We start from the raw sequence: 27,374 nt of genomic DNA, 5'->3' as shown, positions 1-27,374 counted from the left end.
GAGGGTGTTCAATTGTATATTTGAGCAGCAGATTCAGAAGGTTAGTGTTGAAGGAGAACTGAAGGGTTAGAGAACTGATTCCATGATAGACTTTGTTTTATTGAATGAGATTCCAAATTATTAGGAGATTTGAGTGGAGTTGTATTGACTAACTGAACTCAAAAATGATCTTTTTCTGTATTGAGGTTAAAGCTAAAGAGAAAAGAATCGAATTACACATTTAAGCCGTTGTGTACTTTGGTGAGAGTTTCCTCTGACCACAGCGTTTTTCAACAGAACTGAACAGAATAAAATCACACCCAAGAGAAAATGCACAGGGAACTTACGGGCTTGAGGAGAAAAAAAGAAGCCATGAAAAGACTCTCATAAAGGCTGCCTGAGGTTAGCTGACATGCTAAGCTATCGATACTTCGCAGCGGTCGTGTCTGCTGAAGTGTAGTGTTGGAAATGACTTGGAGAATATAAAGCTTTGGCTGGCAATTGTACAAGCGGCAAAAGATGACTTTGTAATTGGTGACTGAGTGGGAAGTGATGAGCTGATCAGAGAAGGGGAGACAGAGAAAAGGAGACTCATCTTTCTCAGTACTGCAGAAGTGTGGACTATAGACCTGGGCTGTTTGCCAACTGCCTACTATTAGTCCATGAATGTGTGTGTGTGTGTGTGTGTGTGTGTGTGTGTATGGATGGAAACTGAGGCTAAGTTTTTAGCAAATATGACTTGACAGACTAACTCTAAGTTCATGTAATATAATGATATAAAACTGACCTGTTGTTTTTGGTTGTTTTTTACGATTTATCTTAGCAAATACATCCTGTTTGACTTTACCCATATAGATCTATCTTAAATAAAGGACACAGAATGTGGATCTCTGTGAATGCAGGAGAGTGAAACTAACTTTGTCTTGGAAGAATGAGGAGAGGCTATTAAAGTGAAGGAAGTTGGAGGGTAGGTGTGGGTTGATGAAATTCAAAAGGTGGAATTTCCAGGAAGAGGAGATAATGAGTAGCAAGAAGAAACATTTTACTATTCCAAGGGTGTGGGACACAGGAACAAAGAGAAAGCCAGGAAGCTCTGAGAAGATTTAAGGCAACAGAACAGAATGCCTGGGTGTGATGGTGCATGCAGTTAATCGTAACATTCAGGAGGCAGAGGCAGGCAGACGTCTGAGTGTGAGGTCACGTTGATCTGTTTAAGTGAGTTCCAGGACAGCCAGAGCTACACAGAGAAACCCTGTCTTGACAAAGTAAAGAGAGAGAGAGAGAGAGAGAGAGAGAGAGAGAGAGAGAGAGAGAGAGAATGAGAATAGTTGTCACTGAGTTTGAAGAAAGAAGGGATCATTCCATGGATTATTGAGTATTGGGTTTTTTTTTAGGTTCTGTTGTGGGAGCGGCGGGCCACTTCCCGCCTCCCAGCTCCCGGCCACAAGCTAGCTTTACCCAAAATAATTACATGGAAACTATATTCTTTTAAACACTGCCTGGCCCATTAGCTCTAGCCTCTTACTGGCTAATTCTCACATCTTGATGAACCCATTTCTAATAATCTGTGTTGCACCACGAGGTAGTGGCTTACCAGGAAGGATCTTAACTTGCATCCATCTTGGAGAGGAGAGCTACAGCGTCTGCCTGAGGCGTCTGACTCATTGCCTTCTTCCCAGCATTTTGTTCTGTCTACTCCACCCACCTAATTTTCTGTCCTATCAAAGGGCCAAGGCAGTTTCTTTATTAACCAATGAAAGTAACACATAGAAAGATGACCCTCCTCCATCAAGGTTCCAATATATAGAAGAAGAGAGGGATCCAGACATCATTGAACTGTTCAGTGGAGTAAGATTATTTTATGTCACATATAACACACTATTATTTTTAAGCTAAGCCACAACAATAATGAAAATAACTAGATTAAATAGAAATAAAATAGAGCCAATAGAAGTCATAACTAAATTATTATGGTTATTACATCAATCTCTACTACTATTGTCATTAAGGAAAGTTATCATTTCTAAATATTACATTAGCTACTTTCCACCATTTGCATTCTGAAAACCAGGCTTCAAATCATTTTTATGTTGGAGGGAATAATTTTTAATTAAAATTAGGATTTCATACTAGTCTATTGAAAACTGGCTACCAAATATTAGAAAATGAACGGTCCTTTATACAAGACAGCTATACATGTAGTTTAGTACCTGTAATCTGTGCCATTGACGGGTGTCCATGTGTAGGTTCTATTTCCTTTGTCAATGTATCTCTAGAAAGAAAGTTAAACATGGTCATTACAACCCCCATCCGTATATATGAATTTACAGAAAGGGTAAAAATAGAATGTCCACCTGGAAATTCTGTGATCATCCAACATCCTTTTTTCCTAATGACATGCTTCTATCATACATCTTTAATATTTTGATGTGTGTGCTTGTCAAATAAAAGTTTGGAACAGAGCTAAATACTCAAATGAGTTATAGATTTATAATCATAGAACCTTAGTGTTTGATAACATAGTACTTTCTTCAAAACTCTGAAAGATTTAATTAAAACCAAATTTAATGATGAAATGGGACTAGGGAATATTAGACAAGGCTCAAATATCAACCATAATAGAACATGTGTAAAAATGATAGCTGGTATGAGGAGGAAAATACATTAGCATGTCTACATCTGTAAGTATATCTACCATCTTGCCAATCCTTTTTATGGGGCCATCATGTCGTTATTAGTAGATAATTACTCCATCAATGAAGGTTAGAAAAACAGCGATTTTCACTGGGCAAAGTGCAGAGTCAAATAAACAGTTCATGGATGCACAAACCTCCTGTGTCAAGAACTGCAGTACATACAACTCATTCTTTCCTCTACTAAGTATATTATTTGCATACATGTAGTTTTAATTTCTTACTTACTCTGAACATTTGCCTCATTAAAGAACAACTCTATTCCTGATGGAGAGGACTCTGAAAAAAAATCTCTACAAGCCAATTTGGAGAAGGTCGTCTGAAAAGTACTCAGTAAATCCCGTGTGAAGAGATGCTCTGTGGGAAATGTGCACACACTTGGAAATAAGATGACCTGCCACCGGTGCTGAAACGTGTTAATAGTCAACTCTCCTATCTCACAGGTGTGAAATGGAGCAGAGGAAAGGTCAATGATTTCTGACAAGAAATAATAGGCTTTACCATCATCTGACTTCTATCTGTGGAGCTATGATACGTGAAGAAAAATTAAACTAAAACATTTTAATATAGAAGCTATTATCATAACTTCATTATTCCTGCCAAAATCCACACAAAGTAAACACAGATCTAATGCTCTCAATGATATCATCTGAAAGTCAGTTTTTGTTTGACCTTATTGTATTATATTATAAATACATAAACATGTTTATCTTTTAATGGAAGAAAGAAAAGTGGTAGATCCAAATGGGATGGGAGGTGTGGGGTTCTGGGAAGAGTAGAGGGAGGAGAACCATAATCAGGATATATTACGTAAGAAAAAAAATATTTTCAATAAAAGGAAAATAAGATAAAGAAAAGTTCAGAATAATGCATATGTTATAATTGTTTAGATAATTTTATAAACCTGACAATATCAAAAAGTTATGTTGATTCAAAGTAAATAATAAGGTTTCTTGAAGGGTAAACACAGATGGGAAGAGAGTAATATTGTTGGAGTAGATGGTTGGCAAATGTATGTCTACAAAAGTACACTTAAGAGAAAAACAAACATTTCTAAGACAGACAATAAGTCTGCCTTCAAGGGTGAATACTGCTCAGAGACTGAATGGACAGCAAATTGAGAGGGAAATTAGCAACACAAAATGAGCTGCATAAAGAATGTGAAGGTCAAAGCTCTTGGAAAGACTTGACTTGCAGGAGTTGGCAGAACTGTGACTACTTTACATCCCTGCCGTAGGAGCAAGGAGTCAAAGCCACAGCTACAGTGAAGCACTGGAGTCGATAGTTCACTAAAAATGAAAATTTAGTACCTCCTTCTTCTGTTCTGGTAATAGCCACTCAGGATTACATCAAAATAAGTAATGATGTTTGCTATAAAAGTATTTAAATTATCTGTCCCTTCTAGGGGAAGAGCTGCCAAGCAGTTAGGGAGAAAACACGTTCCTAAAACATACAGGATTTGGAGTAAAAACACAAGTGGCAAGTGAAAGCTGCAATTAAAGTCACAGGCAGGAAACGTCCTAATCCTAGGTAATTCTGAATATTCAAACATGCGAATGTCTGTTTTTATTCCACAAGTGACTGACGGCGGATAGAGAAGAGCATCCCCACATACAAAAGCCTCTTATCTGCAGACCTGAAGCAGTATCGACTTATTATATATATACACCAGAGAATAATGATGATAGCTCTGCTACCACATGACCTGTCTTCAGACTTAGAGGTAGGAAAATCATAAAGGGTACAGAGCAGTGGTTCTCAGCCTGTGGGTCTTGACCCCCCGACAGGGTTACATATCAGATAATCTACATTTCAGATATTTATAATACAGATCATAATTAATTGTAGAAAAATGGCAGTTATGAAACAGCAATAAAATAATGTTATGGTTGGGAGTCACCACAACATGAGAAAGTGTATTTAAAAGTTGCAGCATTAGGAAGGTTGAGAACCACTGATAGAGAGGGTTTAAATGGTAAAACTAGATAAAACACACAGAACACAGACTCTACAACATCTATGTATACAAATAATAAAATTTGGTATTTAATATTACCTTACTTTAAATATTACCACATCCCTGGTCCAAAGAGATCTATTTCTTAAATTAAATCATTCAGAAACAAAGGGTAATTTTGAGAATACAGTTTCTTACAAATTTTGGTTGATTTATTTATTTACTTGTTTATTTATTTGTGTGCGTGTGTGTCTCTGTGTGACTGCATGTGCCCATGAGTGTGCAGGTGCCTGCAGAGTTCAGAAGAGGGCGCCAGAGATTTTCTAACTGAAGTGACAGGCACCACAGAGCCTGCCAACAAGGTGGCTGGGATCTGAACTCCCTATCTCAGAATGAAACAGCAAGTACTCTTAAATTGCTGAGCCTTTCTCTAGTGAAAGAATAAAGGTTTTTTTGTAAGAAGAACAAAGAAAAAAACTGTTCAGTAGAGTTATCTCTGTTCCAGAAATAAACCCTGGAAGGACTGCCGAGTTACCAGTATCGCTATTCTTAAGACAGACTTTCCCTCACGATCAAGGCTCCATTAACTCTTACCTCATCCTGAGATTTGACCAGCGTTCTGAACGTTTTCTCTCCACTCTCCCCATCGATCATTTTATTTCGAATCTAAGGGAAAATGAAACAATTGCTGCATTCCAGGAAACAGACTGACCTAATAATTTTTATAAAAACACTCATTTTAAAGGTTTTACCTTATTTCAAGGAAACTAAATGAGAATGGCAAAGGGGTTGTGCTACTCGATGACGTTATTTGGAATTTTTATGCGGCCACCTTGCAACCATTTTACATAAGGAAAACATGCTTATTGGATTTTTTTGTTAATGGGTCCGGGAATTTTGAAACATAATAGTAATGGAGTCAGTTTCTGTCAAGCTTCTGCATTGGCGTGGGGGGGGGGGGGGGGGAGTAGATACTGTGAAGTAAGAATGTATGGGTATTCACAGAATTGACATGGGACGTGGACAATTTCAAATTCTTCCCCTACAAATAATTGACTCTGGGGAGGAAGGGCTCAGGATGGCCCATTATGGGTTGTTGTTGTTGTGTGTTTGTTCGATTTGCAGAACAGGTCTCCCTGCAACCCCAAGACTCACTTCCCAGACCAGGCTGAACCCAAACTTGCAGGATCCTTATGCTCTGACTCCCGAGTCCTGGGATTACAGGACCCTCACATGGGGCTTGCCCTTTGAAATTTTACTTTTTCTTTGTCGTATGGAGCAGTCCTATTAGGATTTCATACCACACAGTGAAGCCCCTTACAGCTTCGTTACTCCATAAAAGCAAAGCCAGGCCACACCAGTCTACTGGAAACTCCCAGAATTCCTTTCAACTTGATTTTCATTTTATTTATTCCCAGCACGTCACATCTGGGCTTTAGTTAACCATTAGTGACTGAGCAAACTTGGTGTAACAAGACAGACAAATCTGAAAACTAGAAGATGAATCGAACTCACTGAAGATATTTTCAGTTTGAAGGTGGACAGTAAGAAGCGATTGAAAAAATAAGCAAGCTTTACCATGTACCCCTTCTCTCGCTCAGCCTTTCTTCGCACAGCCTGACACTCAGCCGCTACACTGAGGGGAAGCAGATGTTGAGAGACTAATGGGGGCGCTATTTCGAGTCAGTGGGATCTGACTCAACCTCACTGCCATCATCTCCGAAAAACTGGGATACCAAGCTCTTTAAAGAAGTGACCAAAAATGTTCCAGAAGTCACTATGCCACCCTCCAGAGTAACTCTGAACTTGATCCCTTCCTCTTTTTCTATTAGATAGCTGCCTTTACAATTAGAAAGCACCCTGGTGGAAGTGCGCTATGGCTTTGTTGTTGAAGGAAAATAGAAACATATCAAGGGTCTTCAGACAAACATGGTGGCTGCTTTCCTTGACATGGCTCTTCATGCGGTTGGCTGGTTAGAATGCTTTCAACTTCTCTCTCAACTTCATAACATGTCTGTCTATAAATTTCATTAAAATTATTGTTATTTTTGTATGTTTAAAATAACTCTTCCTTTGGAGGGAGTAAAGTAATGAAAAAAACAAGAAAGGCCATACCTAATCTGAAATATCTATTCTTTTCTGGTATGAGTTATTGGAAGAGGACAGCCCAGAGTTTATGCTATTTTGATGACAAAGGACATATCAGTGTAAGTTAGGAGACATCCCGACCGAAACCATCGCTCAGATACTATTTGCAGGATGGGAACCCAGGTCCACGCCACATGTCTGCTGGGCTTAGTCCTGGAGCACACACTCACCTCCACTTTAATGTCATTCTCTAACTCCGCATCGAGGAAGTCCAGTGTGACGGGCTCCTGAGATTTGGGGTTCTACACAGAAGACAGTAAATAATGAAGGACTTACGTTATCAGAAGACAGCGCTGCACCCAGGACAGTTTGAAGATCATTCAGCATGAATTCACTCTCTGTACATTACTCACCTTCTGTTACAAGCTTGTCATTGAGTTTGAGTGCAACAGACAATTATCACCAGTTATCAACTGAAGGCAGCAAGAGGCTAGAAATCAAACCTGTGGCCTCACTGACACTATTCTCCACTTTAACATTGCTGCCTTTTCTTGTGGCCTGTAAGGAAGCTAGCTCACTGTGGAACACGGCAGAGTATTTACTTATATCTCAGTTGATGTTACTGGCCTGCTAAATTCACCTCATTTGGCATGATTCTAATTTTTCAAACATTCACGGCCGTTAAGACTAGTGGATATACAAAATGTACCTGTTTCCTGATAATTCTTGCTACATCATATAACATGTCACATGTTATAAGTTCCAGCTTTTAGTAGAATAAAAGATTCGACGTAAATAAAAGATTTCAAAATAGTTGAAAACAATAGAAGGTAGACCTTAAAATATTTATTAAAAAGTATCCTCCAAATCTGGCCAGAATTAGATGCTACTAATTACCGCAGTCTGTGTTTGGTTCCTTGCAGGTGTGACAGATATTTGACAATGAGCTTGCCAATGACATCTGTATTGCAACCGTCTCAAACACCAGGCATGCTAAGGGGATATGCTTACTAACATACTAGCAGCAGAAAAAAAATCTGCCCAATTAGCATAATTTGTTTAGATGACAAATGAATGGTATAGCACACATGGGATGTATTTATCGATAATCATGCAAAATGCCTTATTTCAGGGAATATTCATATTTTTGAAAAGTCACAATTTCAGATCTCCATGGTACTTGATTAATGAGAATTCTTCGAGTAACGATTTTTAAATTGCTCTCCCCGTGTCTTTGGTAGGGGTGGGGGAGCAGGGGACTGAGTCCAGGACCTCACGTTTGCTCAGCACACACTGCACCAGAGACCCCGAACCAACCAGTGCCTTTGATAATAAAGAAAACACTCACTGCTTAAGAACTCTGCAAAATCAGAGTTTTTATACTATGGAAATTAAGTATTGGGTTTTCCAGCACAATTCACTACTGTTTGGATGGACAACTTTTGTTGCAGGAGCAAATATTCCTTTGCAATATACATGCAACATGGAAATAAATGTCAACATGGGGAATTTTTATTAAGTCCACGAAACTTGCAACCTCCCTAACAAAAACACACAACGGATGTTGCACAAACACTATTGTATGAACATTCAAATTAAGATAAAAAAATACCAATGCAAAACAAACCCAAGACAATCAAATGGTAAAATGAAAACGGAAGGTTTCTCTTACATGCAACGGATAACGCATAGCATGACAGGCCCCAAACAGCATGCAGGGAGCAGCCATTATCAGGAGGAAGTGGCAATATGCAGATCATGTCCCAATCCAACATATAAAGACAGAGAAGAAAACGAAATCATAAAAGAAATGTCAACGCATCGCTTGTATTTGTAAATGGCAACCCAGCAGATCACTGTTTGAGAAAGAGCCATCCCTTCTGTAAGAACTAGAAAATTAAAGAAAAAAAACAATCTGCTAATAAGAAAATAGCAACACGGGCTGAAGAAATCTATTTAGTCTCATGGCTTCTGAAAACCCTCATGAAGAAAAATTTAGTATCTAATATTTCTCATCAGTATGGGAATAATTCATTCAGTTAGCATAATTATTAAGGGTAGTATATGATGCTAACAAAATTTAAAATTTGTAACAATTATGAGTAAGTATTAATTTAATAATATAATACCTCAGAGTTTAAAATACTCCCCCAATGAAGAAGTTTTATGTGGTTGCTAGTTTGCCATTTAGAGTTTGCATAGAATTAAAAAAAAATCATTATTAAGGTTGCTTATTTTTTTAATTTATTTAATAATCTTTGCATGCAATATTTGGAGTTGTGGTACAAATAAAATCACCGAAACGCAGCTGATGGAAAAAACTGTAACTTAAGGTACTACCAAAGTCACATGCAAACAGAAAAACAAAATCATTTCCTAGCTGAGAAAGGCATACAGACCATTGTAACCTCTACAGGGACCAAGAAGGCTCCTGAGCCTTACAGGTGCAGGAACACAAGGCTCAGAGCAGCGCAGGGTTCTAGCTCTGTACACAAGAGCAGGTTACCCCAGAGCTCTACCTTGACAACTACAGCTTCACTCCTCCCAGTCATTACAGTTTTGACAGATGGGGAAGCCGACAGACTCTTTGGAGCTGGAATTCAATGAGAACGTTCAAGGGTGGGACAGGGTATCAACACGTATGATTAATTTCCCACGTGGAGTGCAGGTGGAATTGGTATAACTCCCTGCTGGACAGATGAAAACAGTGGCTCATTGCTCCAAGGTCAAGTGCTGGCCACCAACAGGACCAGATTATAACTCAGTCCCACTTAGTCCGTACTTAGGGACCACTAACACCACGCTGCCTCTCCAGTAAAACACTACCATGTCTTTTAAAGGAAATAATAGGCTTACACTGACATTTACAATGATGTTAAATTTTCTCTACCATTTTGGATCTCTCTGAATAGTTTAAAGAAATATCCTCTTAAGACGAATGTCTTCAGTCTACACATATCTGTAACCAATGTGTGTGTGTGAGGACACTGCCCACAGAAACCAGAAGGGGTCTTTGGGTCCAGTGTACTTGAGTTACTGATGGATGCGAGCCACCATGTGGTGCTGAGAATCACAGCCCCGTCCTCAGGAAGAGCAGCCAGTGCTCTCCACCACCGTGCCATCTCTCCAGCACCCCAAGTTCCATTTTTAGAAAGTAAAAAACAAAACCAAACACCTGGCTAAAAATTCTAATTTAAAAAAAAAATCACAACATTAGAATCATGACTTTATTTGCACTTAGAAATCAAATTCACAAGCGAACTGTTAGGAAAACATGGATATGACATTAATTTCACCAAACTTAACAACAATTTTATAGGAGCCATTTCATTCTGATTATTCTGATTAATGTTATTATTAGATCAGTTTCCTTAGCCACCTTCCAGCCAGGGCGCACCCTCTACCTTTGTTAGCACGCTGCTCCAGCTCACTGAGAAGGGAAGCGCATGCTCTGTAAGCCTGGCGTCAGGAAAGGCTGGGCTGACAAGCCTTGAGAACAGAAGCTTGATCTCAACCTGATTTAGCAAATTCAGAAGCACGGCTGTCTACCTCATTTACAGTTACCTGAACGTTGGGTCGCCTTTTTCTTAAATTAATGGTCGGTATGCCTACACCAATAGGCTGGAGCAACAGAGAAACGATAGCCCATTATCCTACAGATCATCACAGTAAGAATTCTACCCTGTAGTCAGTGTTAGTCAGCCATTTCCTTGACAAGAAGCAGAACAAATGATGTAGTCCCAACTCAGAATACTTGTATCGTTGAGTCCATGACAACAAAACAAAACAAGACACCAACAAAACCCCAAACTGGTAATGGTAGTAAGAATCATTTTTTCTTTCATTTTTTTTTTTAAAGAAACTGTTTATCTTTGTCCTGGATTTTCCTTAAGAATATAAAAATTGGAGAGTGGAAAGAAAGAATTTGTCCTAGATGAATTTCCTTGGCTGAAACAAAACAAAGATTAGAAAATAAAAACTGTTGGAATGGACATGACTTAACTACATAGAATAAACACTGGAAATGGCCCCGCAGATTCTTCCACGGCAGTCCTGCCTTGGTTATAGGGTTGTAAAAGAAGGTTGGGTCTTTTAGAGGTTACTAGGCTGGAAGGCAGTAGCTTACAATGGGATTAGGACTCACGTAAGCCCTTTGCCTGCTTGGCCCCTCTCGCGCAGTTCGAGGGTGAAGCTGGCTGCCAAGGAGGAACATACACTGGTCACTCACGCCTGCGTCCTCACTCCTGACCACAGTAAAAACTGTGTGAAGTCAGCTTCATTGTTTACAAACATATCAGGCTTTGCTCTTAAAAAAAAAATGCCATAGCATTCTGAACAGACTGGAATAAATATGATTGGATATTATGGAATCGTGAATTTGATCCTTTGTTATCTGAAAGAATGAGGGCAGTGGCGTTTATTAATAAGCTAAAGGAGAACTCAACCACAGCACTAGATTCATCTGGAATATTGATCTCTATGTCATCAATTATATACAATTTTCTATATAATTAGCCTTTTTCAGAATTTATCAAAATAGCAAATCTAAAAACTTAATCTGGTTCTTTTAATGTGAGAAATAAAAGTCTATAGTAGAAAACTCAGGACAGTCACTTCACTATTTGTTAAAGTGTGGTCACAGAGTGACATATTTTGGACAAACGTGACAATTCCATAGCAAAAAAATGCACAAAATATTTGCGACTGGTTTACTGATACTGTGGAGCTGTCTATAAATTACAAAATGATACTGAAGTATGTTGTAATAAACTACAGTGCCAGGAAGAGATCACGTGACCCTGACCTAGTAACACCTGCTTGTATCATCATTTCACATTCTTCAATAATGATGGGCCTGGCGACAGCACCTCCTTTCTTTCAGATCCACTGACGGGCTGTTGAGGAAAGTGAAGGTGAACTTGGACAGTTCCAGACCTCCGTCCCTACACTGGTCCTCTAGACTTGCCCTATCTTCTCTGCAGCAAGGCCCTCCTAGAGCCTGTAAGATGCATGACAGTGGGATTCCAAAGGGGACAATGGCTGTCCGAGAGAAGGACAGCAGTCAGACAAACTCGGTAAAAGAAAATGAGGGATGCTTTCAGATTTTCATGTGTTGTCACCAGTGGCCTTGCCCTCTCTTAAGGGGGGCACAGGGTCTGGAATGTTACCAAGAGAATTGCAAGTCACAATCCCATTAGAGTTAGTCAGTAATTGTACCAAACCCTAGTAACTATAATAAACAAATTATATACATACCTTTGGCTGAAGATTTGGATGCAATAAGACATAACCATTAGGATCGATTGCAAAATAGTAGCCATTGGGACACAGCTGGAAAACAGTAAAAGAGCTCAGAGATTCCTAAGTCATGATTAGAAATCCACATTCATCATTTTAAAAAGTTATTCAGTACAAGTTTTGTAACACAGAAGAAACAAAACAGTGTCTTCATATTTTAAAAATGCCTTAACATTAAACTCTTTTGCTAGACTAGCCACGTGTATCTCACTCTCCAGTGCTATTGTGGAAAAAATATATTGGTACATAGTTTGGAAATAGGACGTGTAGTCAAAGAATAAATTACATCTTACTGTAAAACGTGGTGTCAATCTCTTTATATCTTCCAGAGACACGTCAACGCCCATCACACCAAGAATCAACTGGTTCTAAAAGAAGACGGTGAAGGTAGTGCATTTTATACCAGAAAAGCTTTCTACACAATTATATATTCATCCTTTTATTATGGTATGGAATGATTTCCACATTGATGCAAACACACACACACACACAAACAAACACACGGGGTACATTTGGTGTCAATTTACAAAGACTCTCAGTTTTGGCTGTTTTCCACAACATCATCACCCCAAATTATTTAACTTAGATGAAATATTAATGACTAAACCTAAATCATAAAAGGCATGAATATTTTACTAGAGGAAATAGTTGGGTCAATAGTTATGGTCTGTTTCTATGAACCTTTCCTAGACTGAATAAAGCCGGTAAATAAAAAACAATCTGATGGATAGGCAATGTTAAGAACTTTAAAACATGACAAGGAAGAACATAGAAAATTACACCATTATGAATTTAAATATTTAAATCTTATAAACATTCAATATGTCAATGGGCCTCAAAGCGAGAATCAAAACTTTGTGGAACTCATTGCTAAAATGAAGCCCTTCACTGAAATTTATAAAAAAATTAAGCAAACAATGCTTTAGTGCAATAAACCTCATTGAGCTACAAACCAGAAATTAACATTCCTTTAAGCTACCAGTATCACCTGGATTATAAGCCATTAGTATTAAAAATAATTTTTATAGTCTTACATTCATTCTTAACTGTGCAATTCTATTTTAAAGTCAAAGCATTTAATAGATAATAAACATAATAAGTATAAACCATATTCAATAATCAGTTACAACTTCCAAGTAGATAGCTCCTTCTTGTACTTATATTACCAGAGATAAAGAAATTTTTATGAAACTATTATTTTATTGAATTTTAAAAAGTAGGAAACAAGAGACCAATTAGAAAAGAAAGCTATTACTTGGGAATTCTAAGTAAGAATTCAACAAACATGTGTCTAAACCTGATTTAAAGAGAACCATGGTTTTGGTTTTTCTGTTTCCCCTCTGAATTCCATGAATATCTCAAGCACATTTTAAAAAGTGAGTCGTGGTGGCACACGCCTTTAATCCCAGCATGCAGGAATTAGAGGCAGGCAGATGTCTGTGAGTTCGAGGCCAGCCTGGTCTGCAAGAGCTAGTTCCAGGATAGCTAGAACTGTTACACAGAGAAACCTTGTCTCATAAAAAGGAAAAAAAAAGTGGGCTTATGATACTATTGTCCACTTTCCATGTCACTCCTTGTGCTCTGACTTTCTGCGTTTCTCGTCAGGTCACAGTTAGACCAAGCGAAGCTGAATCCTGACTCTAGGGCCACGAGGAGGTGACCTTCACTTCCCTTTTTCCCAGGTGGTTATCACGCAGACAGCTGTTGCCAATGATCCAGCCTCGCAAGACAATCACATCTTATATATTTCCTTATAGAAATATCTTATCCACATGCGGCTTCAACGTCATAGTTTATCGCTTATTGTTATTAATTTTATCAATTAACTTTTAACCTTCAAGTTTGTCTTATTTTCAGATTGCCCAGTGACATTGAAGACCGGCAGAGTTCCAGTAATGACAAGTCCCAGCTCCTAAAAATAGATGGAGAGAAAAGGCCAATGAAAGCAACATTTTGAACTTCGTACTACTGGATCAGCCTTTGAAATTGGAAACTTCACTTGAAAAGATCTTGAAAAGAGTCACAAAAATTTAATAACGAATTTTGACTATCTTTAAAGAGAATTTTTCAAAACGCTCAATGAAAACTTCTTAGATAAAATAAATACCCATTAAGCAGTTTTGCACCATCAAAGAAGTATTGGAATAAAATAAAGCAATTTTAACTGTGACATCCATGACTGCCCTCATCTGTTCTTCCACCCTCACCATTCCTGTACGGCCAGGAGCCTCCACAGGGGACTCTCATTGAGTAGTACTTTAGATTGGCTGAGAGCTAGCTCTATAGCTTCAATTACAATTTTTAAGCCCCAAGTCAAAGGTGTCAGGCCACATGACAAATGTCTAGCTCAATGTTGTGTTACACAGAAGAAAGATGATATCGACAATGTACTTGCAGAATATTCTAGGTGAGGACTGTGATGTCTAAATATAACTTTTAAACAGTCCCCTAATGAATATTACTTTAAACATCTAGACTCCAGAGCGTGCTCTTTGCCCCAGGCACTGTGCCACAGAATACAATGAAAACCTAAGTGTCCCGCCTCCTGGAATGTGACACTTATCTTAAACATAGCAACTCTTCCTATTTCCCTTTACATAGAGAGCGTCCCGTCATCTTCCAAATGACACATTGCACTACGTCCTATTCCTCTCATATATCCAGGGTCTCTAAAGGTGATCCCGAGTTGGTATTATTACTTGAATGGACCCAGTGCTCCTAAATTGGCCCATGTGCAGCTTTATGTGGTTTCATCCTCCCCATGAATTACAGAAACATGACTCGCACATATGCTCAGCTGAAATGTCTTTTTAACCACTCCCCATTCCAGCCCCAATTAGACAGCATCTTTCTTTTAAAGTGCCACAGCTCTTAGAATTCTCCATGTCGCAGTCCTTATCAAGTTTGTTCTTGAAATACCGTATGTCCCCTTCCTAATAAACTGCTGATTTGATTGACGCACATTCAGATCCCCGCCCCGCCTCCCCCCCCCCCCCCCCGCGCCCCCGCAGTGATTCTAAGTAATGGGGCTCCTATTTTTAAACCAGTACAAAGAATGCTGTGTCCTCTGGCCACCAACTTACGTCTCCCACTTCGTTTGTTTTTTTAAACATCTCGTTTCGGCTTGGAAAGTGGAACATTGACAATCAGCATTTCCGCCAAATGTTATTTGTGTTATCAGCGAGAACCTTGCCAGCAATGCGGACAGACACTCTGGGTAATGAACTTCTGGTCATAGGAAACGCAGCGAGGCCTAACTACCGACTCCTATCGTGTGCAATCCGGTGATGGGTTTGAAAAAAACCGAAACATCTTGGTCGTGGCTGGAGATGACCATGTGACCTTAAGTAAATAAGTAACGTCAAGAAGGGACACTCGACAGTCATTTTTGGTGGCTTGAGGTAAGCAAGCTTCCCTTTATCTCTCTTAGCATGCGAGATGGCTGCTCATAGTCCCGACTTTCCCGCTGACTTCCTGTATGTGTTTATTTTGTGAGTACCGAGTGATAAGTCATTCTAACGGGTTGCATTTTGCCCTCCTGTTCATCACTGCCCTGAGAGAGTAGCAAAGGCATTAAACTGCACTCCAAGTAGGGGAAAGGGCACCACCGATTCAGCATTCACTTTCCGTAGAGTATACTACTTTGGTAAATGGCTAAATAGTCCTTAAATTCAGATTTGGCATATGAAAAAAAAAAACCTGAAGTATTGTCAAGTTTTAAGAACTTGTGTCATAAAGTAAGAATAAATTAAAACATGATTTCTCAACTTATATTGACAATTTGGGCTAGATAATTTTGTGCTCTGTGGGGAACGGGGCTGACTGATGTTTATTCTAGGATACCTAACACCAATCCAGGGTACCAGTTGTTATATGCCAGCGGGAGCGCTCTGCATCACTGTGTGCTTGACAAAAGATGTTTTCATACAAGTTCAAGTGACAAAAATAGGGAAATAACTCCCAGCTGGAAATTACTCCTTAAAACGTGATAGCATGCTTGTGTTAATAGGGCAGATGCGTTATGAGAAACTGATATGCATACATTATCTCTCAGCAGGCTGGGTCACCTCAATGTGATATTGCCATAAGAATGTCTAAATCTGCACTTAAAGCCAGAGAGTCTATACGAAGATGCAATTATGCCCATGCTGATTTAAATGCATTGCCAGAGTCTGTAGATCGAACTGAATGTACGTTAGAGTTTGCACAAGTCCAGGTGCAATGGTGGACCGTGTTGTACATATAGTTACTCAGACACCCACTTCAAAAATAGGTGTTTCAATGTGTTTGTTCAAAATATGGAATTCTTAGTTACTACTCGCATGATGTTCAGCATTATTTTCTTATATTAAAATGTCAACAAGTGATTGCAATCCCCATATAGTCAGCATTCTAAGTTGGAAAACCAGTATTTTCAGTAGAACAAGAATAATCTACAATTTTACATGTATGATTTCATACTAATGTAAACCTAGCTGAGAAGCTTGCAAAAGAGTAGATTTTAGAAAGAAAGGATCAGGGAAAAGGAAAAGGGAAACGCCACCCAGAGAGAGGAAAAGTCAGCCATGTGCTCTTCCCATGACAGCTTCCGGCGGAGAAGCCCAGCCTCTTACCAGCGCGTCCAGATACACATTGGTCCATTGCACCTGCTTCGCTTTGTCTCCTGCTAAAACCATGGGTCTTCCCAGGACATCCAAATATTCCTATTTATACAAAAAAAAAGGTTGTAAACCATCAACAGAACAAACAAATGTTACTTCAAAGTAACCTTCAAAGAGAAAAATTGAAAATGAATATGGAACCAAATTATTGAGAGTATATCTGTCCTAGTTGGGGCATTCTATAATTTTCATCTAGGTTTATCCTTAAATGGTTTGTTTGTATACATTGGATCAATAGTACCTATTTATAGTATATATCTCCTCCAGGTTTTTTCTAGTACCAATCAGAACATTGTTCCTCAAAGTACAGCCAATGATAAGTGAAATATATTCATTATGAATCGCTCCATGTTGATCTAAACTATCTAAGGCTCTGTGATTTATGTGCGAAATGGCACAAATTTGAAATGATAAAGCAGCCACATACTTGCTTTCACATAACAGATTGTTTGGATGGAATTCAAAACTGCATTTAAACATATCAAAAAAATAACTGTGGTATGTGCCAAATCCAGACACCAGGCTTACATTCCCTGCTGCTTCATCTCAACCCTCGGGGGGTCAGCGCGTACTTCCAGGAGGCCAAGCTATTTATGCTCAGTTTTAACAGCTATTTTGGGCATTATTGCTGGTGCTTCAAATTGGGCCATGATCTCTAAATTGTAATTTATGAATATTTCAAAATGAAAATATTTAAATAAAATTGCAGAATTCTACAAAATGTTGTGTAAACAGTATGCTTTTTCTCTCAAATCAACAGTGTTATAAAGTCATCTTACTGCAGTTTTATGTAAATAAATAGGTATATAGACCTGGAGGAATTGTGGGAAAAATCTCAGTCCTATGCAGGGTTTAGATCATTTGCCCAGAATAATTACTATTAGTGTTCTATATGGCTGAGAAAGTTATATGTGACTTACAATTGAATAAAAATTACATGAGATTATTAATAAATTTCATATTATCCATTTTCTATGACTTTTTAATACCTAAGAATAACAAACTACAATTATATATATAGTATATATATATAGTATATATATATATACTATATGTTTGCCTAGGCTTTAGATATTTAAGGATATAAAATCAATAAATACCACATTAGCCAGTACTGGGTGAAAATATAAATTATGTAAATCTTTTTTTCCACAATTATTCTCATCGGACTGAACTAATAAAACCAGGACAATCTCTTTTTATTTCCAGGAAAGTAATCCTAAACGTTGAAAAAAGAGTATAAGTATTTTTAGATAACCATACCTGAGTGTTGATTCTTATTGCACCAATGGAGGGAATTTCATAATAATAACCTAAAATTCACATACAAATTATAATTTGTAAATATCACACTTACAATAAATATCAATAAAATAGATTTATGTTTTTTTCATAGGAGGAAAAGGTTATTTTCCTTCTAATGTGCGTAATGAAATAATATAAAGATTTACATTAAAATATAAATACAAATGTTAAATTCTGAAAAATATTGATTAGTGAATACTGTCAACAACTTTAGGGGATTTATGATTAATTTTACTTTATTTCTTAGGTAGTATAAAATAACTTTAACTTCTACAAACCAGTAAGGAAACAGGAGCTGTCAAACTCCCTTTCACTAGATAAACTATTAAAGGTACAGACACATAATTAGCATATGCACATGCTTTCCTTAACATAAGTTTTGGGATGTGTTCAGGTTCTCTTTTCTGTTAATATAACAGTTTATTCTTCAAAAGACTTTTTTTTTTCTGAGTACAAAAAAAAATAGTTCACTGCATGAAATTTGAATATTGAGGAAAAGTATGAGATTGTTTTCAAAAACAGTAATCCAGTCATTTAGAGAAGGAATATGCTATACATCTTTAAATATCTTGCATGCTTTCATCAATTCACAATATTAGGATCAGATGTTTGAATATGTTTTAATGCAGTGCTAATCTCAGAGTTTGTTGTATTTTTTTTTTCTAGAAAGCAAGTTCAGAATCTAATTCTTATTCCATACAGTTTAGTTATACTTGAATGGTGTAAGAGGTGCTTCTGCTTGTGTGTTGCTTTCATTGGTTGAATAAAGAGACTGCTTTGGCCTTTTGATAGGGCAGAATTTAGATAGGTGGAGTAGACCGAACAGGATGCTGGGAAGGAGGACAGACAGGCAGACGCCATGGTTCTCCTGCTGGAGACAGTCGCTGGTTAGACTCATGTCGGTAGGCCATAATCAAGTGGAGATACACATTAATGGAGATGGGTTAATCAAGATGTGAGAGTTAGCCAATAAGAGGCTAAAAATAAGAGGCCAGGCAGTGTTTAAGTGAATACAATTTCCGTGTGATTATTTTGGGTGTAAACTCGCCGAGCGGGGTGGTTGGGACGACTACACTTTACTAAACCCCAGCTCCTACGACAGACAATTTCTTTGTTCTAACAATAATTATCGAAGTATTTTATATTCTAATAAAACATGCTCAAGAAAAATAGATCTATTACCTTTATTCTCACAAGCCATCCACTGAATAGGTCCTCTGTCATAGTTATGTTGCCCGACAGAAAACGTAAACACACGGACCTAAGGAAATTGAAAAATCGGTGGAGTAAAATTCAACTGAACAGCAAAACAAAATTGCTGAAGCAGAAACTAATAAAAGCACATTCAGGCAGGGAAGTTAATAAAGTCAGTCTAACATAAAGCCTGTAGAGGTGGTGAGCAAGCACTAAAGGGAGACCATGGAGCCTACCCTGAATGCCACAGTGGGATCAGCACTATGGCATCCTGCACCAAATCTCCAAGCTCAGTGCCCGGACAGTGACTGTGGTGTCCTTTATAAGAAGTGCTTCCTGCGGGAGCAACTCAGTTCCCCCTTTCTGCCTGAATAAAGGTCGCACCTACCTATTCAACCACAGCAATGCCTCTTCCCTATCGCATAGGCAATTAGCTATGCAAATAGATACAGGAGCTCATGGCTTCTGTTGTGACTGGGGAAAAGGACATTTAGCGCTGGCTTTTCTACTTTCAGACTGTGGCAATATTTAAGATTGTGGTTTAATAGCACTCATTCACTGGAAAACATGGCTGGCTTTGCTACATATTTAAGCTGCTAGCTGCTTTGTTGTTGTCTGTTCACTTGTTCCTTCATTAATTCAATCGAAGGGGCCATTGTGGGTGCCTGGGGGCACGATGTCCCAAGCACCTGTGTGAGCATGCGTGTGGTAGCCAGAGATTGGCATCAAGCATCTCCTCCAGTTCTCTATCTTAGTTTAGGGAACGGGGTTCTCCCTGAACCTGAAGCCCACTGGCTAGACTGACTTGTACATCAAGGCCCCGAGAACTCCTTTCATTCCGGCCTCCCCATTGCTGGGATTACACACGTGTTCCGCCGTGCCCTGCTTTTTAAGTAGGTAGTAGGGTTCTGAATTCAGACCCCCATATATGAGCTTGAGACTTCTCAAACCTAAGCCCAGCTCAAACCTAAACCCCAGCTCCTATGACAGACAATTTCTTTGTTCTGTTTGGCACCTGGATTTTGAGCACAAATCTCAAATAAATAAATAAATGAATAAATAAAATTCACATTTCTTTCTTCTGTTGGTCTGGGCTACAAATACTATGACAATCCCTGCTGTCAAAGGCATGCTTAGGACGGTGCTAGTTCCCTTGCAAGGTTTTATCTAGGCCACACTTTAAGTCACCCAGGTTTGCCTCAGTTAGTATAGTATATGAGGTCATGTGTGGTCACATCGGTTTGCTGTGTGCATTTGGAGAAAGGCTCATGCTATGTAACTCCATCTGGCCTCATACTTGCCTTGGTCCTGCCTCAGGTTACAAGTCTTCTATTGATACTTGGCTCACACTTGAATTTTAGTCACTTACAAATTATACGAACAAAGATGAAACCTAGGAGAAGCTCGTACCCTCTCGCTCCTGCCTACTCTCACTCCCTTCGCAAGAACCAGTGCTTCGTTTCAGCTGAGTCAGTTGGGAGTCTGTCTACTTCCACGTTTTACCACTCACAGAGCTGAGCTAACCCTAACAGAAATATTTTTCAAAGGTTGACCACCCCGAGTAGTAATGCGGTTTATCTGGGGTGCCCTGAGGAATCTGCACGTGGGCATACCTCACAGATTCAATTAATGCACAGCTATATCCAGTTCCTCCTGTTACCACACTATTAAGGCAAAATACTTTCCACAGGATCCTGTTCAGCGTGAAGAAGTGGAGGAATTAGGCCGAGTGAATTATATTTCTAATAACACGGGGCCCACACTTAGACCCACGCTGTGTGATTATTTCGACTGATGTTATCCTTCAAGCAATGCAAATAAACATTTCACTTTGAAGAAGGAAAGCAGCAGAATGACTAGGGCCTTATTTGTTTGGCCGGGGTGACTTCACCTGACTTTCCTGGCTGCTCAGGTGGCGCCCACGGCTCAGAATGAAGGAAAGGGGCACGTTCTGTGACAGTTGATCATTTTGAAATGGTCTATGCTTCTCTTTCCCTCACCATTCTTCATTTTACCTGGTGCTTGCAGATTTATTTTCAATAGTTTGGCCATTTGCCTGTTATATAAATGTTAAGTTTCTGCACTATTTTTGCCTTGCTGCAGACATGCATGACAGCGCTATTTGGTCCAGAATATTTCCTTCCAGCAGTTACTAAAATGTTGAGAATTACAAATTCCAACTTTGTAAAATGTAGAAGAATATATAATTCTGACTTATCACAGATTTATAAAATTTATCATATCCAAGGTGCTTATTTTGTACTTAGTTTTATGGAGATAGCACACTATCTCCATATCTGCATATCAAAAGTCATCTTATAAAGTTTGAAACTGTATACTAGAGAAGAACTTTGTCCTCAAAACTGAGCATCATACACATTCCTTACATTACGATGAAAAACGGATATAAAAGTTGTAAAAAGGTAAAACTATTTTCCCTAAGAGACTGTTCGAATAAAATATCATTGCTGTATTTGTTTGTCTTCAACATATTCCTACCTAACTATGTATGGGGAATTCTGATTTTGTGAACCTTAGTATCCACATGTTGTAGCTCATAAGGGTAACAAGGGTGAGCTCTGTGCTCTGGCTTCTGTTGGACTTCCTGGCTCCACGCTTCCCTTTCTATACTGTATTGCTGCCACCCAGTGGAGCTTCTAGGAACTAACTCAGAAATGCAGAGCCGGCCAAACTCCACATATTTTTGTGATTTTAAGAATTACATTTTGCCCATTCTTTTCATCCTTCCAAACTACCTCACATGCCCCCTCTGCTATCCTTCAAATTCATGACGTCTTCAATTCATTGACTGTTACTACACCATATATTTATATATGTATAATATATTCATATATATGTATATGTGTGTGTGTGTGTGTATCCTGTTCAACCAGCATAGTGTCTGAATGTTTTCAGTTTCATCACATCTTTAAATTTAAGATTTTTGAGAAATGGAGTGATTACCTGAAAGCTGTACAATGTGAATTTCAGAGCAAATTGCTCTGAAATAATAATAATAATAATAACTGGAAATAATATATTGTTAGTGTATATTACATAAAACTATGTATACATCCAGATACATATGTATATGTACAGATACATATGTATGCATACAGCTACATATAAAAAACTCAATTTTAAAGATGTAGTCAGAGGAGCTAAATGCTTCATCTGAACATGCAGGCAAATTCTTCACACGATGCTGTGTCCATATTGTGCCATCTCCGCTTTTGAGGAAGGTGAATTCTGTGACTCGGGCCAGGAGACTATTTCTAATCATATGGTCGGTTCAGGCATCAACAGATGCACAGTGTCAATTTTCAAAGTGAACCGTGCTTAGACAAATCGGTTAAGTTTTCCTCAACCAGTGTTATGGAAATCTTCCCCATCAGGACACATTTGAAACATACACAATCATACGCGACTTCACAGAGATTGCCCAAAAATCGGAGTCCAAGAATGATGTGAGAAAATGGCGTAGAATAAAGTCCAGCTTCAACCGTTCCAAGCTTGTACTACTTGACTTCTACGGCAGTGTATTGTGTGCGTCTGATGATGGTTAAATCAGGAAAGAATGAAGGGTCAAGTGTGCGCTCTCGGCTCTCTGGAGGGACGCGAGAACAACTCTGCTGTCAGCTCTCATAGAAGTCAGTCGAGGGTAACGTGGGAAGAATGGAGCCAGAGGACCCTGGTATGCACTGTGTACTTTGTAATTTAGGTTGTTTTTATCATGGCAAATTTATGTCGTTGTTATTTTTGCATTGCACAGACATATTTTCTCTAGTTGAATAAAAATGTCAAGTAAACATAATATGTAATTTATTTGCCTCGTTCTTGACTCGGCCATACGTGATAAGCAGAGAAGTATCAACGGGAAGAGCATTTGTAACAAAATTAAACAAATTCAAATGGGGCTTTATGGTTTGTAAATTTGCGTATTTTACCCTCACTTGTTTAGGGATCTGTTTCTTTGGGCAGGTGGGATAGGTTAGCAGGTGGAGGGGTTTGCAATCCGAAGCAACCATGCTGAGGAACGGAACTGCTGAGACTCATGGGAAGACAGAAGAGGAGAAATGACGCCACAAACATGTCCTCCGCCCTCCATCCACATGTATGCCTAATGTTGTGACTCTCACCTCTGCCCGTCACACATGTATATATAAAGTCAAAAATAAATACAATTTAAAACACTGATATCTTTCTGAACAGAATATTATAATTCCAATAGCACCAAAGTAATTAAAAACCTAAACTATTGGCTTTAAAAAAACACCAAATTTTGTGTTTTAAAATATAACAATGACCCAACAGTACAGCGTTTGCCTGGCTGCGTGAGACATTGGGGTCAATCATGAGTACCGTGAAAAATAGATAAATATATAATAAAATATATACTCCTGATTTATAATTTTATCCTACAATTCTCACTTCTGCTAAAGCATTTTGTAAAATCTTCTGTCTTGTTTGTTGAAATCTGAAATACTTTTCTTCAATTAAGAGCTTTCCAAACCCACAGGATTAGCTGTTTAAGGCCATTAAGAAATTTTCTTCCCAGCAGAATCCAGTTACTGTAAACTGTTACCCCAACAATTATCAGTTACCCAGAGTTCAAGTTTAATTTACAATAGGCAAGTCTCCAAAGAATAATGTAGATGAATCTATGAAGAAGGGGAGCCAGTAAAACTAAAACAAAAACTTTAGCTATCGAAACATGTGAGAAAAGGCGGTATCTGAGATGGACTTTATTAACCCACTCTGGGAACTCAAACTTTTGGTATTTAGCCTATCAAAATACCGGACTGGACTGAAAACCTTTAGGAAACTGCTACAGTGTGTTCCACAATCCACACACATGTTTAAACACAGGGCCCTTGAAGAGCCCGCATTTCTACTTCTATAACATTAGGCAATAAATAAAGTCCGAATTCATGGTCATATGAATTGATTTCCTAAAACACAAGGATCTGAAAGGTACGTGCAGCCTGCACAGATTCCACAATCCATCCTGACGGCAGCCCGCCTACAGAGGCCAGGAGCATCCCTGCTGACGATACTGCCAGGCTGTATGGGCAGGAGCAAGGCTCCCGGGTGGGCGAATGACTATCCTTGGCTGGCCAGAGGAGAGGTACTGATGGACGTCAAGCCAGGAAGATTCTATATGAGGCTGTCCGAGTTAGACGACAGATAATTTCAGTTCTTGACTCTCACACTTATCTGATTTTCAAAAAAACCTGTTTGATGTCTCTTATTTTGGCTGTCCTATCTCAACAGTGTGGCGATGAAGACGATGGTGGCGATGCTTTCGTCACGTGAGTACTCCAATTGGAAAGAAAGTACTGCGTGTGAAGTCTGTACGAACTCATGAGCTGTGGAGCCTCAGCTGTAGGGATGAGACGGCCATGACTACACTATTGTCTAGAAGGCTGCAGAGAGTCTAACTTCCACAGTTCACTCTCCAAAGCAGGTTGCACGCCTTTCCTACGTCAAGAACTCAAAAGGGCTAAAAGGAGCATTATTCTACATAGCCGCAAACTCCAATGCTACGCAGCCAATGCCATGTATATGGCACAATGTATGCCTAAGTTAAACCCATTTCGGTTCCGAAGGTCTGACAGAAACATTTGATTAATGCCTGTTGAATATGACCAAGTCAATAACATAACAAGTGTTTCAACAGGAAAACAGCATGCAGTTGTCATAGAGGGTCGACAGCTACCATCTCAAACAGGCTGATGTTTCCCTCATGTACCCTGCAGATGCATGCACAGCACAGGCCCATATGTTGGGATTAGACTGGAGCCCTGCTGCCTGGTGTGATGATTCACCTCGTATTACTGGATTAGAAGGAAGACTTCTCAGTCCCTCTTTTGCTGTGGTAATTGTGGCTCTGCAGTTACCAGCCGGCTTCGGCTTCTCAGGCATGGCCAGATCCAACTCCTACCTCTGCCCCCAAATGTAGTCTTTAACTAAATCTCTATCATCCTACTTATCTATGAGACTTGAAATCAGAGACTGGGGTGAAAACCTACTAGGCTCATAGAGGTCAAGGCATCGCAGAAAGAGCACGTCTTTCCACTCCGCCAATCCAAAAGCGACTGCCACACTCAAAGTCCCTCCCTACTACTTCCTGTGCATCTCTCTATCCATCTTCCAGACTCCCTCTGACTCTCTGATTACTTTTTGTCCAGTAGTTGCTGGTTCTACCTTTTGACCCAAAGCTGGTTCTACTTAATTAATGCAAATGCAGTACTGGGGTTCACATTTGGATTTCTCTGAATACGCTTACTGTCCCTTATAATGTAGGACTAAGCTATAGCAACAATGGATTTCCAAAACATCTGTTGTCCTATTAAGACTATCACTAGCTGACGTCAGAAAGCAAGAGAGTGACTCAGACCTTCTTGGTTTTGGATATAATAAATTCTTCCTGAATAATAAAAAGTACTTTACCAGTGCTGATGATGCGCTGTTAAAGGAACCTGTGTACTGGACAGATGAGAGTTAAAAACACCATCAGCACAAACAACACAGCCTTCCCTGCCTTCAGAAGAAGAGACATGGAGGAGTGCAAACAGTATTTTTACTAAAAGCTCCGATCACAAGGGAACATTGAACGGCATCCACTTCATGAGTTAGAAGTCTACTGAACGTTTTCTGCTATCTGTGATGATATCCTATTCTAGAAGTATATTCAGTATGCACATACACGCCATACTCTTAAAAACTGAGAGACTACTCTGAGTCAAACACTCTGTGATTGGCTATGAAATCCTTAGTAGACTTATGAATTTATATCACCTTACTTCACACAGCTTCTAGGATAAATAAAGGCTCAGGCAACATCAGGATATAATGCAAGTGGTCACTGGGGGTCATGGAAGTGAAACAGAAAGAAGGTGCCTTGAACACACAGCAAAGGACACTGAGGTGACCAGACCATTTGAGAGAAGCTGGCAGAGGTCCCTCTGAGGACAATATATGAAACAGAGCTTTCGTCAAAGCACTTGGCAGCCATGGAAACAGCAAGACCAATACCACTCATAGCAACGTTTTAACTATGAAAGATTCTTGGATGACAGGATATAATTAAGCTTAAAACATAGTTCAAGTGCACTTTATATATCTAAAGTTTTTGTGTTATATTATATATTTGGTACCCCAGTAAGAATTTTATTTGGTATAAGATTTATTTATACATTAAATTAAAATCTAAAACTTGCAAAAGTGATATTCCTCAAATTTGAACCAAATGTAGCCAGGTATTTTATTAGAGTAGAGAATAAACGGCCAATACTAATTTTATTTTGAGAGAAATAAATGAGAAACAAATGATTTCAGACACAAAAATATACACACATACCCAAACACACACACCCTGCACATAACATCCCATTGAAATTGATAACTCCTCCATAGGGCAGGCTAGTATGTCATCGTTTCAACTGTAACCTGACTCTGGCGTAAACCACACTGTGATCTATAAACAAAGGTATATGTTTTTATTCCAAAGCTTAACGCTTAGAACTGGTTGAAAGTGCAAAAATATCTAAAAAGATTTTAGAAGCAATGTAACAGGTAAATGACATTCAATATTTTATGAGCTAAACAGCCTTCATTACTTATATCAGAACAATTCCTTACAGAGGCTATAATTTTGCCTGATAGAGAAGGAAGGCGCGAAGAAAGTCGGGAATGAAGTGAATTATTTTTTGTGCATTTTTTCTGTCAGTTAAAAAAGATTATTTTTTTAAAAACTCTAAAACCTCAATGCATATTGAGACACTTGGGACTTGGTGTAGACTTTTACAGATGGCAGAAAGCAACTTTCTGTTTAGATGCAGTAGCAATGCAGGAAAGAGCTCTCCTCACATTTACAAGCGAACTGCTGAAAAATTGCAACAATGGATATTCTGATATTAGCTGAACATTCCTTACTTTAAAAATGATTTCACGTGATTGTTTTAATATTTTTAGATACTTCAAAAATGTTTGCTATATTAATTTTGATTGCCTTCTTTATAAGATTAAATTCTGAAAACTCAGTAAACCATGAGAGAATTCTTTTCTACCTGGAGAGGCAGTCTGAAGGGTGCATCGCCAATCAAGCCATCGTTGCCATTCCAAAGAAAAGCAAATATGTTTGATTTTTTTTCCCTAGTCCTGGGAATTATCTTTCAACTGTGCGTCTGGCTTTCC

At 38.8% G+C, this 27,374-nt stretch overlaps 1 protein-coding gene across 7 annotated transcripts in view; it reads right to left on the bottom strand.

The window, feature by feature from the left end:
* The window catches only part of LOC121434621 (voltage-dependent calcium channel subunit alpha-2/delta-1), a 380,872-nt gene that overhangs the window by 45,719 nt on the left and 307,779 nt on the right, over positions 1-27,374 (bottom strand). For 2 of the 7 annotated variants that reach the window (XM_041633534.1, XM_041633535.1), the window contains exons 13-22: positions 19,164-19,242; positions 17,940-17,989; positions 16,629-16,718; positions 13,850-13,927; positions 12,309-12,383; positions 11,974-12,048; positions 10,282-10,338; positions 6,948-7,019; positions 5,224-5,295; positions 2,190-2,251 (exon numbers count right to left, since the gene is read on the bottom strand). In XM_041633534.1, coding sequence (XP_041489468.1) covers positions 2,190-2,251; positions 5,224-5,295; positions 6,948-7,019; positions 10,282-10,338; positions 11,974-12,048; positions 12,309-12,383; positions 13,850-13,927; positions 16,629-16,718; positions 17,940-17,989; positions 19,164-19,242 — 710 coding nt within the window. Of the gene's footprint in view, positions 1-1,124; positions 1,232-2,189; positions 2,252-5,223; positions 5,296-6,947; positions 7,020-10,281; positions 10,339-11,973; positions 12,049-12,308; positions 12,384-13,849; positions 13,928-16,628; positions 16,719-17,939; positions 17,990-19,163; positions 19,243-27,374 lie in introns of those variants that run through there. The other 5 variants (XM_041633536.1, XM_041633538.1, XM_041633537.1 and 2 more) reach the window with 3 other exon arrangements.

Source organism: Microtus oregoni, unplaced genomic scaffold, assembly GCF_018167655.1.
Source record: "Microtus oregoni isolate MIOR12 unplaced genomic scaffold, Mior012 000044F_ref0000062, whole genome shotgun sequence".
In the NCBI taxonomy this organism is placed as follows: Eukaryota; Metazoa; Chordata; class Mammalia; order Rodentia; family Cricetidae; genus Microtus; species Microtus oregoni.
The sequence above is the reverse complement of the archived record's forward strand: the minus strand, read 5'-3'. Positions and strand labels throughout refer to the sequence as shown.